This window comes from Octodon degus, unplaced genomic scaffold (assembly GCF_000260255.1).
Source record: "Octodon degus isolate 3935 unplaced genomic scaffold, OctDeg1.0 scaffold00130, whole genome shotgun sequence".
NCBI classification, from domain to species: Eukaryota; Metazoa; Chordata; class Mammalia; order Rodentia; family Octodontidae; genus Octodon; species Octodon degus.
Genome location: NW_004524706.1, coordinates 6891545 through 6904549, shown reverse-complemented (window position 1 = coordinate 6904549; position 13005 = coordinate 6891545). Strand labels below are relative to the sequence as shown.

The window sequence follows — 13005 nt, the reverse complement described above, 5'->3', positions numbered from 1 at the left end:
AAATGGGCACACATGTGAATACAGCATAGTTTCTCTGATGTGAGAAATTGAAAATGTAAAAAAGGATCAATCTGTACAATATATAATGTGAAACAGGCAGAAAATGTTCAAATGGTAAAGGGAATTGGAGGGTGCAGAGGGGGGAAGGGAAAAGAAAAAACAACATGAAAAGAGGAAAAAATGGAAATAAAGCTTTTTTACACAGGAAGTGGAAGAGGGGTTGAAGGGAGGGAAATGGAATAGGGATAATAAAAAGAATCAATACCGGCCAGCCAGATAGCTCAGCAGACTAAAGCACCTGCTTAAGCAGAGTGCAGTGGCCAGGGTTTGATCCCTGGGGTGGCATGTTAGCCCTGCCCCTGGAGAGTGCTGAGACCAGCAATTGAGGCTGGGCATGGTGGCATGGGCATGTAATCCTAGCGCTTGGGAGGCTGAAATCAGGAGAATCACTGAGTCCGATCTACATAGTGAGACCCTGTAGACCCTGTATTAAGTATAAATACATAAATAAATAAAATCAATATATTACATACAGGTACAAATTCCCTATGGTGAATGTGAACATTTCAGATACCTAAAATGTACCAACTTACTTAACTTTTAAAAAGGGTCAATAAAATCCTTTCACTGGTCACCTTTGAACCTTAGGGAACCAACTGACAGAAAATTAGGGAGTGGCAAAGTTGGTTGGGAAAGTAGATGTGACCTATTAATTACAAGATCCTAGACACATGCCAGGACAGTTCCCAAAGCCCTGCATGTACACTTCTCATGAGGACTCACACAGGTTTTCAATAGGATGACCTCCACCTGATGTCAGCCTGAGGTGTGGGATCCCAGCACCCTCTCTCCGGACCCAGATATAGTTCTCAGGGGCTTCGAGATTTGGACCGTATAAAAGGACAGACGCCAAAAAGGGCTGGTTATTGTGGATTTCCTCACAATAGGCCACCCTGCTTTCTCTAGGGTTTTCTTTTATCTTGCTTTTCCCTCTTTTACTCAGTCTAAACTTACTCTGCAGAGCCAGTTTCTGCCATATTTTTCCCTTCTCCTTTTTCAAATAATCTTTGCCATTGCTTTTTTACCTATTTTGTTTGATTCTTTGTTCAAGATAAGAAGAACCTGTAATCCAACTCCAGAAGAAAAAGCAAGTAATCCAAAGCTAAGCAACATTTGACTGGGGAGCCATTTCTAGAAGGAGGTAGCTGATTAACACAACTATTCTGAAAACTGACAGAAGAAAACATGAGATTATATATTTGGCCTTTCCAGTAAGAATTATCCCTCAGGGTAACTGGTGAGGTGAAGGTTTCCTTTATAAAAGTATTCCAACTAAATAATGAAGATCAGCAGAATTAGATCACCATTTTACATTTCTAATGAAATAATGGAATGAGCAATACTGACTTATATGAGGCCTGGAATTGCTTCCAAAGGGATCCAAGGAGTTGATCAGGATATAGATGAAATTGTTTTTAGTTATATGAACTAATAATTATTGTAGTAGGTGATGGGTACATGGTAGTTCTTGAGACATTTCCTCTGTTTTGTTTTTTTTTTTTTTTTTTTTGCGGAACTGGGGATTGAACTCAGGCCCTTGCACTTGCCAGGCAAGCATTTAGTCTACTGAGCTATCTCCCCAGCCCCAAAATAACTAAAGGCAGAGCCGGGACTCGAACCTCCAAATTCACGCTGTAGAGCCTAATGCATAAACCGCTACACTATCTCTCCAGTTTCTTCTGTTTTTATAAATGCTTGAAATTTTTTTTACCAACTCTTTTACAGTGCTAGGGATAGAACCGACAGCCTCACCATACTAGGCAATTACCATGGAGCCACACCCATATTTTTTTTAAAAAAAATTTTTGATGGAGTTATTCAGGAAAGGAATCACTCCATTATTCCCATGTCTGCTGTCACACTGAAATTTTAACAAATGAGTATTCATTATGTGACCCTTAAGTTCCTGTCCTCCAGCTGTGAGACATATAGTCTCCCAATGTAATTCAGGCCCACCTTCAACAAACTTTGTAACTCTCAGTGATTCTCCTGCCTCCACCTCCCGAGTTTGGAGATTATCACCACACCCAGGCAAATTTCCCCTTTTAAAGAGATTTAGTTGTAGTCAGGGTAAACAGAAACACAGTGGATATTACCTCTGTGCCTGTGAAACTCATATTTGGCCCGCCCAGTGAGGGCAGGTTTGTGGCTAAACAAAAAAAAATTTTCTTTAAAAAACAGACAAACAAAAACATTTCCTCTGGTCAACAAAGACTTCAGTCACACCCTGCCAGAACATATTCACCAAGTTCAGATTCCTGGTTAGCCCTGTATTTAGAGCTCACCTCAAAACATCTGGTGGCGCCACAAAAATGTATGTTACCTCCACATACTACTGACTCTGCCCAGGCTTCAGTGCCAGCACTGGCTCCAAATGAGAGCTCCAAGAAACAAAACTACACTCAGTTTTTTCAGGGTCTTAGAAATTCAGACACTGGCTGTTATGCCTGCAACCAGAAGGTGGCACTAACTATCCAAACAGGATGTCACACTGGCCTCAGACACAGTCTGTTACTTCAGTAAGTCTTTCTTACCACCCTGCTGAAGGAGTACTCTGGCTGCCTGAGAAACAGCTTTGTTTGGGTGGGCTAGAAGTGACTTAAAAGAGCAACCTTTTCATGAAAATATGACTGTTCTTTTCCAGAATCAACTCAAACTTTAGTAAGAGATTTACTATCTTTGGCTGAGGGCACAACAAGGCCATGTGACTATGTGAACACAAAGATGCCACTGCTGGTAGGTATGATGGCTGCTAGAGGCTGTGCTTACAGTTCATACACAAACTCAGCCACGAAGGTGCTATAATCAATCAAGCTTGCTTAAAGATTAGAGATGAGGAAAAGTCCTACATCAAAAGATTATGAACCTTTGTGCCCTATTTGCCACCTCTCATACTTGGAAGTCCCTAAAAAACCCAGTTTTGACTCAGACTTATAAAACCTAGCAGGCCAAGGATAGGGCCAACCCATAAACAGGTGAAACACCTCTCCATTTCATTATACAAATAATTAGGAAGTCTGAGTTTAAGATACAATAGCTTGTCTCCAGGACAATCTTCATTTCCCACCCCAACTCCTACCTACCTTTGTCCAGTGCCAAATACAGAGATAGGAGTTTCTGTGTTGCCTGGAGAAGGTGGTGTGCCTGCCTAGACCACGTCTGGAATAATCAACAGCAACTCACACTTCATAACCCTCACCTGGAAATGCAAAATAATGGTCCAGATCAGGCCCAGGGTCAGCTTGGGGTTGCCATCTGTGATGTCATCATTACGAATATTCACTAGCTTCACCTGAAAAAGAAAAGAAAGACTCAGAGTCCTGTAACTCTAAGTTTTGATTTGATTTTTCACACATTTTCATTATTTTTTTTAAATTTTATTCATTTATTTATGTGTGTGTGGCCAGCTCAGTTCACCAGGGGGCGCGGCTGGCTGGCATGTGGTGCTGGGGGATTGAACCATGGTCCCTGTGCTCTGCCAAGCTTGTTCTAAGTAGGTGCTTTAGACCACTGAGCCATTTCACCAGCCCCACATTTTCATTATTGACATATAGATAAATTACTTTTTGGTGTAAGAGTGTGAATTTCAGAACATGTATGGTTTTGGGTAGCCACTACACATACCAGTTCCATTTTTCCAAAAAGGTCCCTTGTGCTGCTTCAGCACTGCAGTAAAACTGTACCACTTCAAACTCCTGATACTCACTAGAGTTCCTGGCCGCTAGCTCTACTTCTTCCAGAATCTCATACATGTGGAAACATATAGCATGCAACCTTTTATATTGGGTTACTTTTTCTTCTCAGTGGAGTTCCCTTGAGATTCCCATCCAAACTGTAGAATAATTTGCCTTTTTTTTTTTCTGCCAACTAGTATTTCATCCGTGTAGATATAATGCCCTGTGTTTTATTCATAGACAGGCTTCTGGATTATTTGTAACTGCCAGGACATAGCTCAGTGGCACAAGGGCCTGCCTGGCAAGGGTTATTTGTAACCTCTGGCAATTTTGAATAAAGTTCCTAGATTTATGTCGCAAATGTTTTCATTTCTGTATATTCTTAGAAATCAGATTGCTGGATCATACAGTTTGTCTTTACCTTTAAACAAGTGACCGTATCATTCTACACTCTCACCAGTAAAACAAGCTTACATAGACAGGTATTACAAGTTGCATTTTAAGTTAAATAATCAGATTTTTTTTTTAAAGGACAGGGTCTTGCTATATAGTTCAGCCTATCACTGAATTCACTATATAACCCAGGATGGCCTCAAACTTGCAGGAATCCTCCTGCCACAGCCTCCTGAGTACTGCAATTACAGGTCACCACACCTGGCTTTTGTTCTTTCTTAAGGTTAAGAGAGATCCTTTGAACTGGGGACTGAGGCACTAACACAGAAGGATCACAGTGAACTTGAGGCCAACATAGACTACCGAACAAGACCCTGTCTCAACAAAAACAGGGAAGGGCCTCACTAGTCTGGCCTGCTTTCACCTCTAGCTTCCCTTCTTTGTCACATACATCCCTACCTGCCATTCCTCCTATCCCTACTTTATTCCTCAAACCTCATTCCAACAACACATTGTACCCAGACACACAAAGCTCTCCCTCATCTTAGTACAATCAATCACGTCTGTATAGGCTGGGGAGATGGCTTGGTGGAATAAGTGTTTCCCTGGCAAGCGCAAGGGCCTGAGTTCAATCCCCAGTTCCGCAAAAAAAAATAAAAAATAAAAAATAAAAAATAAATCACGCCTGTGTCCTGCAAACTGAGGGATTTGGTTTCTTGGGACACGGGATTTTTATACCAGAAGTATCCTAGTAAACCACCCTACTTCTTACCTCCACCTTGTTCATCTTTTCTGTCATATTCTCATGAAATAAATTACTTTTTTGGGTAAGAAGCTGAGTTTTAAAACATGTATAGTTTCATATTCAACTGTGACAAACTAACCTGCATTGTTCTATCTCTTCCCTCAACTAAAGAATCTCTGGAGCCAGGTATGTGATGCACACCAGTAATTCCAGCACTCAGGAGGCTAATGCAGGGGGAGTACTGTCGGATTCAGGCCAGTGTGAGATACATAGTGAGACTCTGTCTCAACAAGGAAAAAAAAACAAAAATTATGATCTCAGAGAAACCTCACTTCTCCTGCACACTCATGTCCTCAGAAAATTCTTTCCTTTTTCTATATCTCAGTCTCCCATACCTTGGGGATAGGGGCTGTAACAGGGATGGGTGAATCTGTCCTTCAAGCCTGAGAATTCAGTCTTTCTAGTCAGCAGTCATTAACAATCCAGAGCTGGTGAGTGTGCAGTAGCAACTCAGTCCACACTCTTCAGTCTACCTCTGCAGCATTCCCCTCCGACTGGGAATCCTACCTCTTTGGCCAGATCACCTTTGAATCTCTATTGACATTCCCTCCCTGACTTCAGTGTAACTATTTTTTTTTTTTTTTTTTTTTTTTTTTTTTGTGGAAGCACTTATTCTCCCTGGCCCCCTCCATGACTTCAGCATCTGGCTGCTGTTCTCATTTCCTGCCTCACCATCTGCCTTTTTTCTTTCTTTTTTAATTTAGACAGAGCCTTGCTTTGCAATTCAAGACAGTCTTGGACTCACTCTGTAGCTTAGGCTGACCTTCAACTCAAGACCCTCCTCCTATCTCAGACCCCCTAAGTCCTAGGATTACAAGCATGTGTCACCACACCTGGCTCCATCTGCCACCTTTCTTGACAATTTTAGCACTCATGTTGATTGAAATATGGGCACAACTTGCCTGCCTTCTCAAGTCTGAAGGTTTTCATTTTACTGTACTTTGGATAACTAACTATACAACTATGACTTGGCCTTCACCCCCACCAAGAATGGCTGTAGAGACCCCCTCTGGGACTCAGCCTTTTCTGAGTCCCAGGCTCTTACTGCCCCAGATTTTCATTCTACAGTGGTAATCAAATTGACTTTTTGTCCTTATTAACATGTCTAGCTAATTGATTCTTCTCAATTTACCTTATCCACTGAGGCCCCCCATGAGGTTGCTTTAACTGCCCAAAGATATGTTACGCTGCTTCCTCTGGTACCACCCTGCACACTCCTACAGCCTCCACTTCTCCCACCAGTCTTTATTTATTACTTTCTTTCAAATTTTAAGTGCCAATTATGAAACATGCATTATGATGTTGAAGGTACAATGTTAAGACTGTGCTCCCTGTCTTCATGGAACCCACACTGCACTGAAGCAAGCAGAAATAACAAGTAGTAATTGTTATATTAGAACATTACTATGCAAGCATGCAGAAAGACAACTACCCAAGTTAATGAAAAATGCTGACAAGAGTAACAAAAACGATCTTACTCCAAAAATGTGTATGCTGTTTAATGTCATGTTGACTGTTGCTATTGCATGGCAACTCTAACTATACCAAACTTTTTCCATGCAGGTCACTCTAAGGAGATGAACCCTGGGCTTCCTCACCCATCTTCCTCCCTTACCACAAGCCACCTTCTTATCTGCACTCTTCCTCTGTCCTTCTCACAGGATCACAGAACAAGAGGCACTTTCTTTTCTCTTTAAAGATAACATCAATTGTGCTTTCATTCTCATCCCTCAATCCCTGGATTTTGTTTCATTCATTAGGAAGCAATGGGAGAAAAGACTGTGTAGAAACCAGCAAAGAGGGGCCGGGGAGATGGCTGGGTGCAATAAGTGCTTCCCTGGCAAGCACAAGGGCCTGAGTTCAATCCCTGATCCCACCAAAAAAAGAAAGAAACCAGCAAAGACAACCGGAGGACCATTAAGAAATACCTAGGAAACCTGAGTTAAAACCCAATCTCTAACCTGTTTTGTATGATTTGCAACAGGTCATTTGGGCTGTCGTAGTCTGTATCTATAACATGAAGAACCTGGACTACTAGGGTCTTTAGGGTACCTAGTAAAGGAAACTATCTCTGATTCTTAATACTCTTCACACTCATTTTCAGTCTTAACTCTCTTTACTGGCATCTCCTATGTCTAAAAATGTGTTGTTTCCTTTCTTTCCTTCCTTATCTAGAGAGGGAAAACTTTTTCTTCCTCCTACATGTAGATCCACTATACTTTTCTACTCTATTAAAACCATTCTCTGACATCAGTACTGCTTAAGAGTTAAGACCTTCTTCTCAAACCTGACATCTAAGCAATAATCCAGGCCACTCTGCCATCCTGTTTTCATGATAAAATGGCACTGTCATGCTACATTTTTCCCCCATTTCCTTTCCTGGTTTTGTATTTTCTTTTGGATAGGGTGGCCCACAAGATGCCATCTTCCTTTTTATTTATTTGTCTTTTTTTGAAACTGGGTCTTGCTATGCAGTTCAGGCTGGCCTTGAGCTCACTTTGTAGCCCAGGGTGGTCTCGAACTCACAGCAAACTCACAAAGATCCTCCTGTCTCAGCCTCCCAAGAGCTGGGATTACAGGTGTGCACCACCACACCTGGCATAAGATGCCATCTTGTTCATGTACACTGTCGCTTCAAGGCTGCAAATTCTATGTAACATCTATTAAATGACTAGTCTAACCATAAGACAACTACTCGTGAACAAGTTACAATTCAGAATGGGTCAGTCAAATTCATTATTTACTCATGGCTTCCTACAGTCATGAGAACATCTATAAATAGGACCTCATGGCCAACATTTCCTGGTGAATTGGGGAAAGCATGGGATGATTTTACCTGTCGCTGCTTCAGGAAGTCAAGGGCAATCTGCACATTCTGCAGCCTGTGAAAACGCATTCTGCCCTTCTCCCGGGGCTGCAAATGAAGAAAAAGGATGCTAATTTTAGTATAACAATTTATTCACATATGTCCTTTCTTCTTTCCTTGCAAAGTCCCAAAATCACACAAGAATTCCTCATGGTTAAAGCCAGGCATGGAGCATGACATAAAGCATCCTTAAAAGCAGGATCTGTGTGTGGTTTACCAGGCTCTCTGTGCACCCCCCATGGCCTTGCACACACTATGTATCTTACAGACACACAATCCTGTTAGACTACTAATGCTGAACCAGTGACACAGTGATTCCATGGGTTCTTCTATAGTCATAGGTGGCAGAGCTTGATTCTTGATGTGAGGTTAATGAGAATAAAAACTATATATGTAACTCTCTGGCTCCTAAAAATAAAAAATCACAGGTAAATGCTAGTGTAAGAAAAAGTCAGAAAGCCCTGATCACATATTGCATAGGAAGAGATGAAGCCAACCTTACCACATATCAAGCCAAAGGAATTCTATTAGAGGTGGCCAATTTCCAAGTGCACAGCAAAGAAGATGCACATGCTAAAGAGAATTGAGGGGAAACAATCCAAAACAGAGAAAAGTTGAAAAATGTCAATCTCCCAGGCAAGGGGTATCACTATAGGAAGTGCCTTTCATCTTGCCATGAAATACCCAGAGTAAGCAAAACCTTTATAGTGGAGGTGAGTTCAACATATTTACTTTAAAGACAACTATTTTCTGCTTTTAATCCTGTGTGTCACACAATTCAAGAGAAAAAGCTTTCTCCATCCAGTGCCTCTGGTACCCTGTATAGGGCTCAATTATTATCTCCTGGAAAGTGAATAAAGCTTATTTGTCTAGCAAGTACTACAGGAATGGCTGTCTGCCTCTGATCAGTCTTTTGCTTTCTCGCCCCTTTCATTCATTCAGAGACAGGGCTCATTACATAGCCCAGGCTGGCCTCACAGGTGTGCACCACCACATCTGGCTCCCATATTGTTTTTATTTTATTATAACTAGGCAACAAGACAGTAACTGGTCATAACAATCACTAGATAATACCCAATTCATTTATAAATGTCAATATGGAACCATAAAAGCCCAAAAACATATAAGGTAGCTCTGTGGTAGGTGTTTGCACAGAGGAAACATTATTCCATGTTTACACAGGCTAGACATAGCCCAGCACATAGGAGATGGAAGCCCCTATCTAACCATCCTCCAACACATCTTTTTTTATCTTTATTTTTTTATTTTTTCTGTATTTTAGGGTGTTCAGGGCCTTACTACCAAATTGGACTCATAGTTATTCTCTAATTTATAGCCTCCCAAGTGCTGGGATTACAGGTACGCACCACCATGCCCAGTCTCAAATGCCATCTCAGCGCACCCTGGGGGTTGGGGCCAGCATGGCAGGCCCAGGAATTGAACCCCTGGCTCCTGCACCTGTTGCAGGCACTTTAATCCACTGAGTTATCTGGCCGGACCTCATCCTCCAACACTTCTAAGCAAGATTTCCCAAGCACAATAACTTGCAGACATGCTGGGGATTCTCTACGCAATAGGATAACTTCTTAAATCAAAGATTTAGGGAAAAAAATCTCTTCAGCAAGAACCACTTCCCAATCATTTCAGCTATACTAGTTGTAAAGATGGTATAAAGGATGATAGTCAATGAAATGAGAATCTAAGGCAGTGATGGCGAGCCTATGGCACACTCAATGCACTAGGCTGTTGGTAACATTATCACTGGTCTAAGGCAATGGGAAGTGAGATTAATTAGATGAAAAAGATGGCTTTAAGTTGGTTATGGTAACATACACCTGTACTTCCAGCACAGGGGAGACTAAACTACAGCCAGAGCCAGTTGCATAAAACATGACTTTAAGAAGACAGGGTCCAGGCATGGAGGTACATGCCTGTAATCTCAGTATTTGGGAGGTCGAGGCAGGAGGACTGCTGTAAGTTTGAGGTCAGCATGGGCTACAAAGTGAGCTCAAGGCCAACCTGGATTACACAACAAGACCCTATCTCAAAAACTAAAACAACAACAATAAAAGGACAGGGAATGGAGATACTTTATAATCTGATTCTGAAAAAAAAATTATGGTTATTAATTTAGGGTCTAAAGCAGAAATTGTCCCTCTTATACATGTTAATGCTTAATCCTAAGGTATTCTCTACCATAAATAAAACTAAATAGCCTAAAAACATGCAAGTTCAATCTTGGTCCTTTACAACCACTACAGATATTGACCAAGGCACAGTATATCCATGCAGTGAGTTTACAAACAACAAGCTGTTTTGAAAACAAAGGACACTTGTGGTAAGAGTCTAGAGGCCAAGAGGTGGAAAGAGAGCACCGTTAGTCTGGATTGGGGTGCTGGAAGCAACTGTCATGCTATCAACTAAAATTTCCACAGTTCTGAAGGCCACCAGAAAGTTATGGATCTCCAGGTTACAAAGGGACTTGATATTTCCAGATACCATGACTCTCTGTGCCAACCAGTCCCAGATATAAGCAAAATAATTCCCTCTCCAGAATCATCCAACAGTGGCAAGAGGCACAATTAGTTTTAACCACTTTCTTTGGGACCCAAACTCCCAAGTGGAAATAGGAGGCAACTGGTGATGGAGTTACTGGGGGCCTCTGGAGAACCTCCGCTTCTCTGATGGCCCTGCAGTGCCGGCAGGGCAGCCACGTCCCCAAGAGGACCTACTACACCATCATCATCTTCCTCCTCCTGCTCCTCGACGTCTGCATGGCGCCAGGAGGGCATGCGCACGGGACGGAGGGTCTTCAGCCCTGCTGGCTCCTTGGCCACCAACCAAGGCAAAGACACAACAGAGGAACAGGAAATGCACAACACAGAGATGAAATGGAAATGAATGCAAAAATATTAGTTTGTTTATATAATTATTTATTCACTTATTATCATTTTGAGACAGGGTTTTGCTATTTAGCTCAGCCTGGCCTTGAGCTCACTTTGTAGCCCAGGCTAGTCTCGAACTCACAGCAATCCTGCCTCAGCTCCCGAGTGCTGGGATTACAGGTGTGTGCCACCACACCAGGCAACAACATTTTAGAAAATGAAAATAGATACAAAAATGTCTTCCCAACACCAAAAGAAATACAAAATAAAATAAAAACCACAGCACTTGGTTACAGTGAACATTTCTTACGTTGAAACACATCTTCAGTCCTCCATGGCCACCTACCCTCTCTGCTTTTGTGAATCAATTAAGGGAGAAAAACATGGATGACAATAACAATGAAAGAAATACATGGGTGGCTTTGAGTGCAAAAGTGATAGCCTGTTATCTCTAAATGCTTATAGAGTTAAAAACAAAACAAAACAGGGGCCGGGGAGATAGCTCAGTACAATAAGGGCTTTCCTGGCAAGCTCAAGGGCCTGAGTTCAATCCCTGGTTCCGAAAAAAAAAAACAAAAAACAAAAAACAAAACAAAACAAAAACCCAGAATTTCAAGGACTAGGGAAAAATATATTGGAGCAATTGTTACCTGTTTTGTAATCAGTGTCAACAAAAAGAATCACTTTTCAACACAAATTTAAGTTTATCAAAGATATCAATCATATTGTCTAATAATATTAACAAAAATGAAATTCTGATTACTTACTAGATTTAAGCGCAAGAAAAGAGCCAGAATTACATGTGCTAGTTGTGCTACAAAAGCTTCTATAAATTTTGGCCACTAAAATAAATAAACATACTTATTTCTGCTTCAAGGCAAGTAGGGAAAGTGGGGAGAAGAGGAGGCAGGAGGGGAGGAGGCAGGAGCAGCAGCAGCAGCAGCAGCAAAACAAAGGGCCCAGAGGAAGCCAAGCCCCAATTCTCTTGAAGGAGCTAGACATCACTTAAACAGTGATATCTTAGGTGCCAAATTCTGTTCTTCACACACAACAAACAATGACTAAGAATTCACCAAAGGCAGTGAGTGGGCTGGGATTCGCAGACTACTGAAGCTGTGTGCCTCTTCAGTTCTTTTTCCCCCACAGATGTTTCCAATATTCAACACTGCACTTTTCCAAGTGAAAATTATATTGTCTATGGCACTAGTGAAAAAACATAAGCCAAACAGGAGTACTTGTTTCAATCAGGTTCCAATATATGAAACAATGGGCACAACACTGGATTTTTTTTGATCCTTCAAACACAGCAAATATAAGAGCTATGATCTGACCAGCCAAGAGCTAAGCTAGAACTTGCCTCCAGATTCAAGGTGTTTCCCCAAAACAATCTTTAATGCATTTTGGGAGGCCAGCATATTTTGCTATCCAAGGAACCCAGAGGTACTGCTCTCTAGACTAAGCTCAGATATGAACTGCAGCATCTTTCCACTCTGCAACTCAGTGAATCACGGAAGAGAGAAAAGGAGGCAAGGTAGGAAAAAAAAAGAAAACTTCAAACCACACCTGGGGTTCTAAATGTAGTTTTCGGGAAAAAAATTAAAGCCACAATAGATGGGGAAGTATGAGTCTATATAGACTACAAATAAGTTTGGAACTGAAGTTCCTACATTAACAGTACCTAGTACAAGAAGAATAAGAAATACATACATATAAAAGATTTCTGATTTTATCAAGACATAAAAATATATACCAATCAAAATATCATTTGTAAACTATAAGTCTCAGAAATAAAGTACACCAATAATCTCTTCTACTCCCCACCTCAACTCAATGCGCAAGTATTGTGAGGTCACTGCCCCAGCATTCATCAAGATGAACCCATTTGCCATTATCAGGGCCACATTTACAAGCCATTCATCAGAAAAAGAAAGACGCTCACCAATTTGATGCCTGACAGGACTTCTAGCAGTGAGATCAGGTTGTGGCCATCTCGCAAGTCTTCATAAAGATCATTGATGTGCTTGCGGACCTGGGAAGGAGAGTAAAGTATACTAGTTTGTATTTCATTTGCAATCATTTTATGAACCATACAAAAATTTCTGATTCTAGGTAAATACAAATTAAAGAATTTGAAAACTGAAGCAATATGTGACTCTTCAGATTGAAGTAAAATATATAGGAAATGGTAACATCAAGTTGGGCATGGTGACTAATGCCTATAAGCCCAGCACTCAGGAGCTGAGACAAGGATAGCTGCAAGTTTGAGGCCAACCTGAGCTACACAATGAGTTCAAGGTGAGCCTGACTGCATAGCAGTTATCT

General features: G+C 41.3%; 1 protein-coding gene across 1 annotated transcript in view; it reads right to left on the bottom strand.

Moving 5' to 3' along the window:
* Positions 1–13005, bottom strand: part of Macf1 (microtubule-actin crosslinking factor 1) — a 276478-nt gene that overhangs the window by 227693 nt on the left and 35780 nt on the right. Inside the window, exons 3-5 of the mRNA XM_023701121.1 lie at positions 12623–12712; positions 7769–7846; positions 3260–3352 (exon numbers count right to left, since the gene is read on the bottom strand). Coding sequence (XP_023556889.1) covers positions 3260–3352; positions 7769–7846; positions 12623–12712 — 261 coding nt within the window. The remainder of the gene's footprint in view (positions 1–3259; positions 3353–7768; positions 7847–12622; positions 12713–13005) is intronic.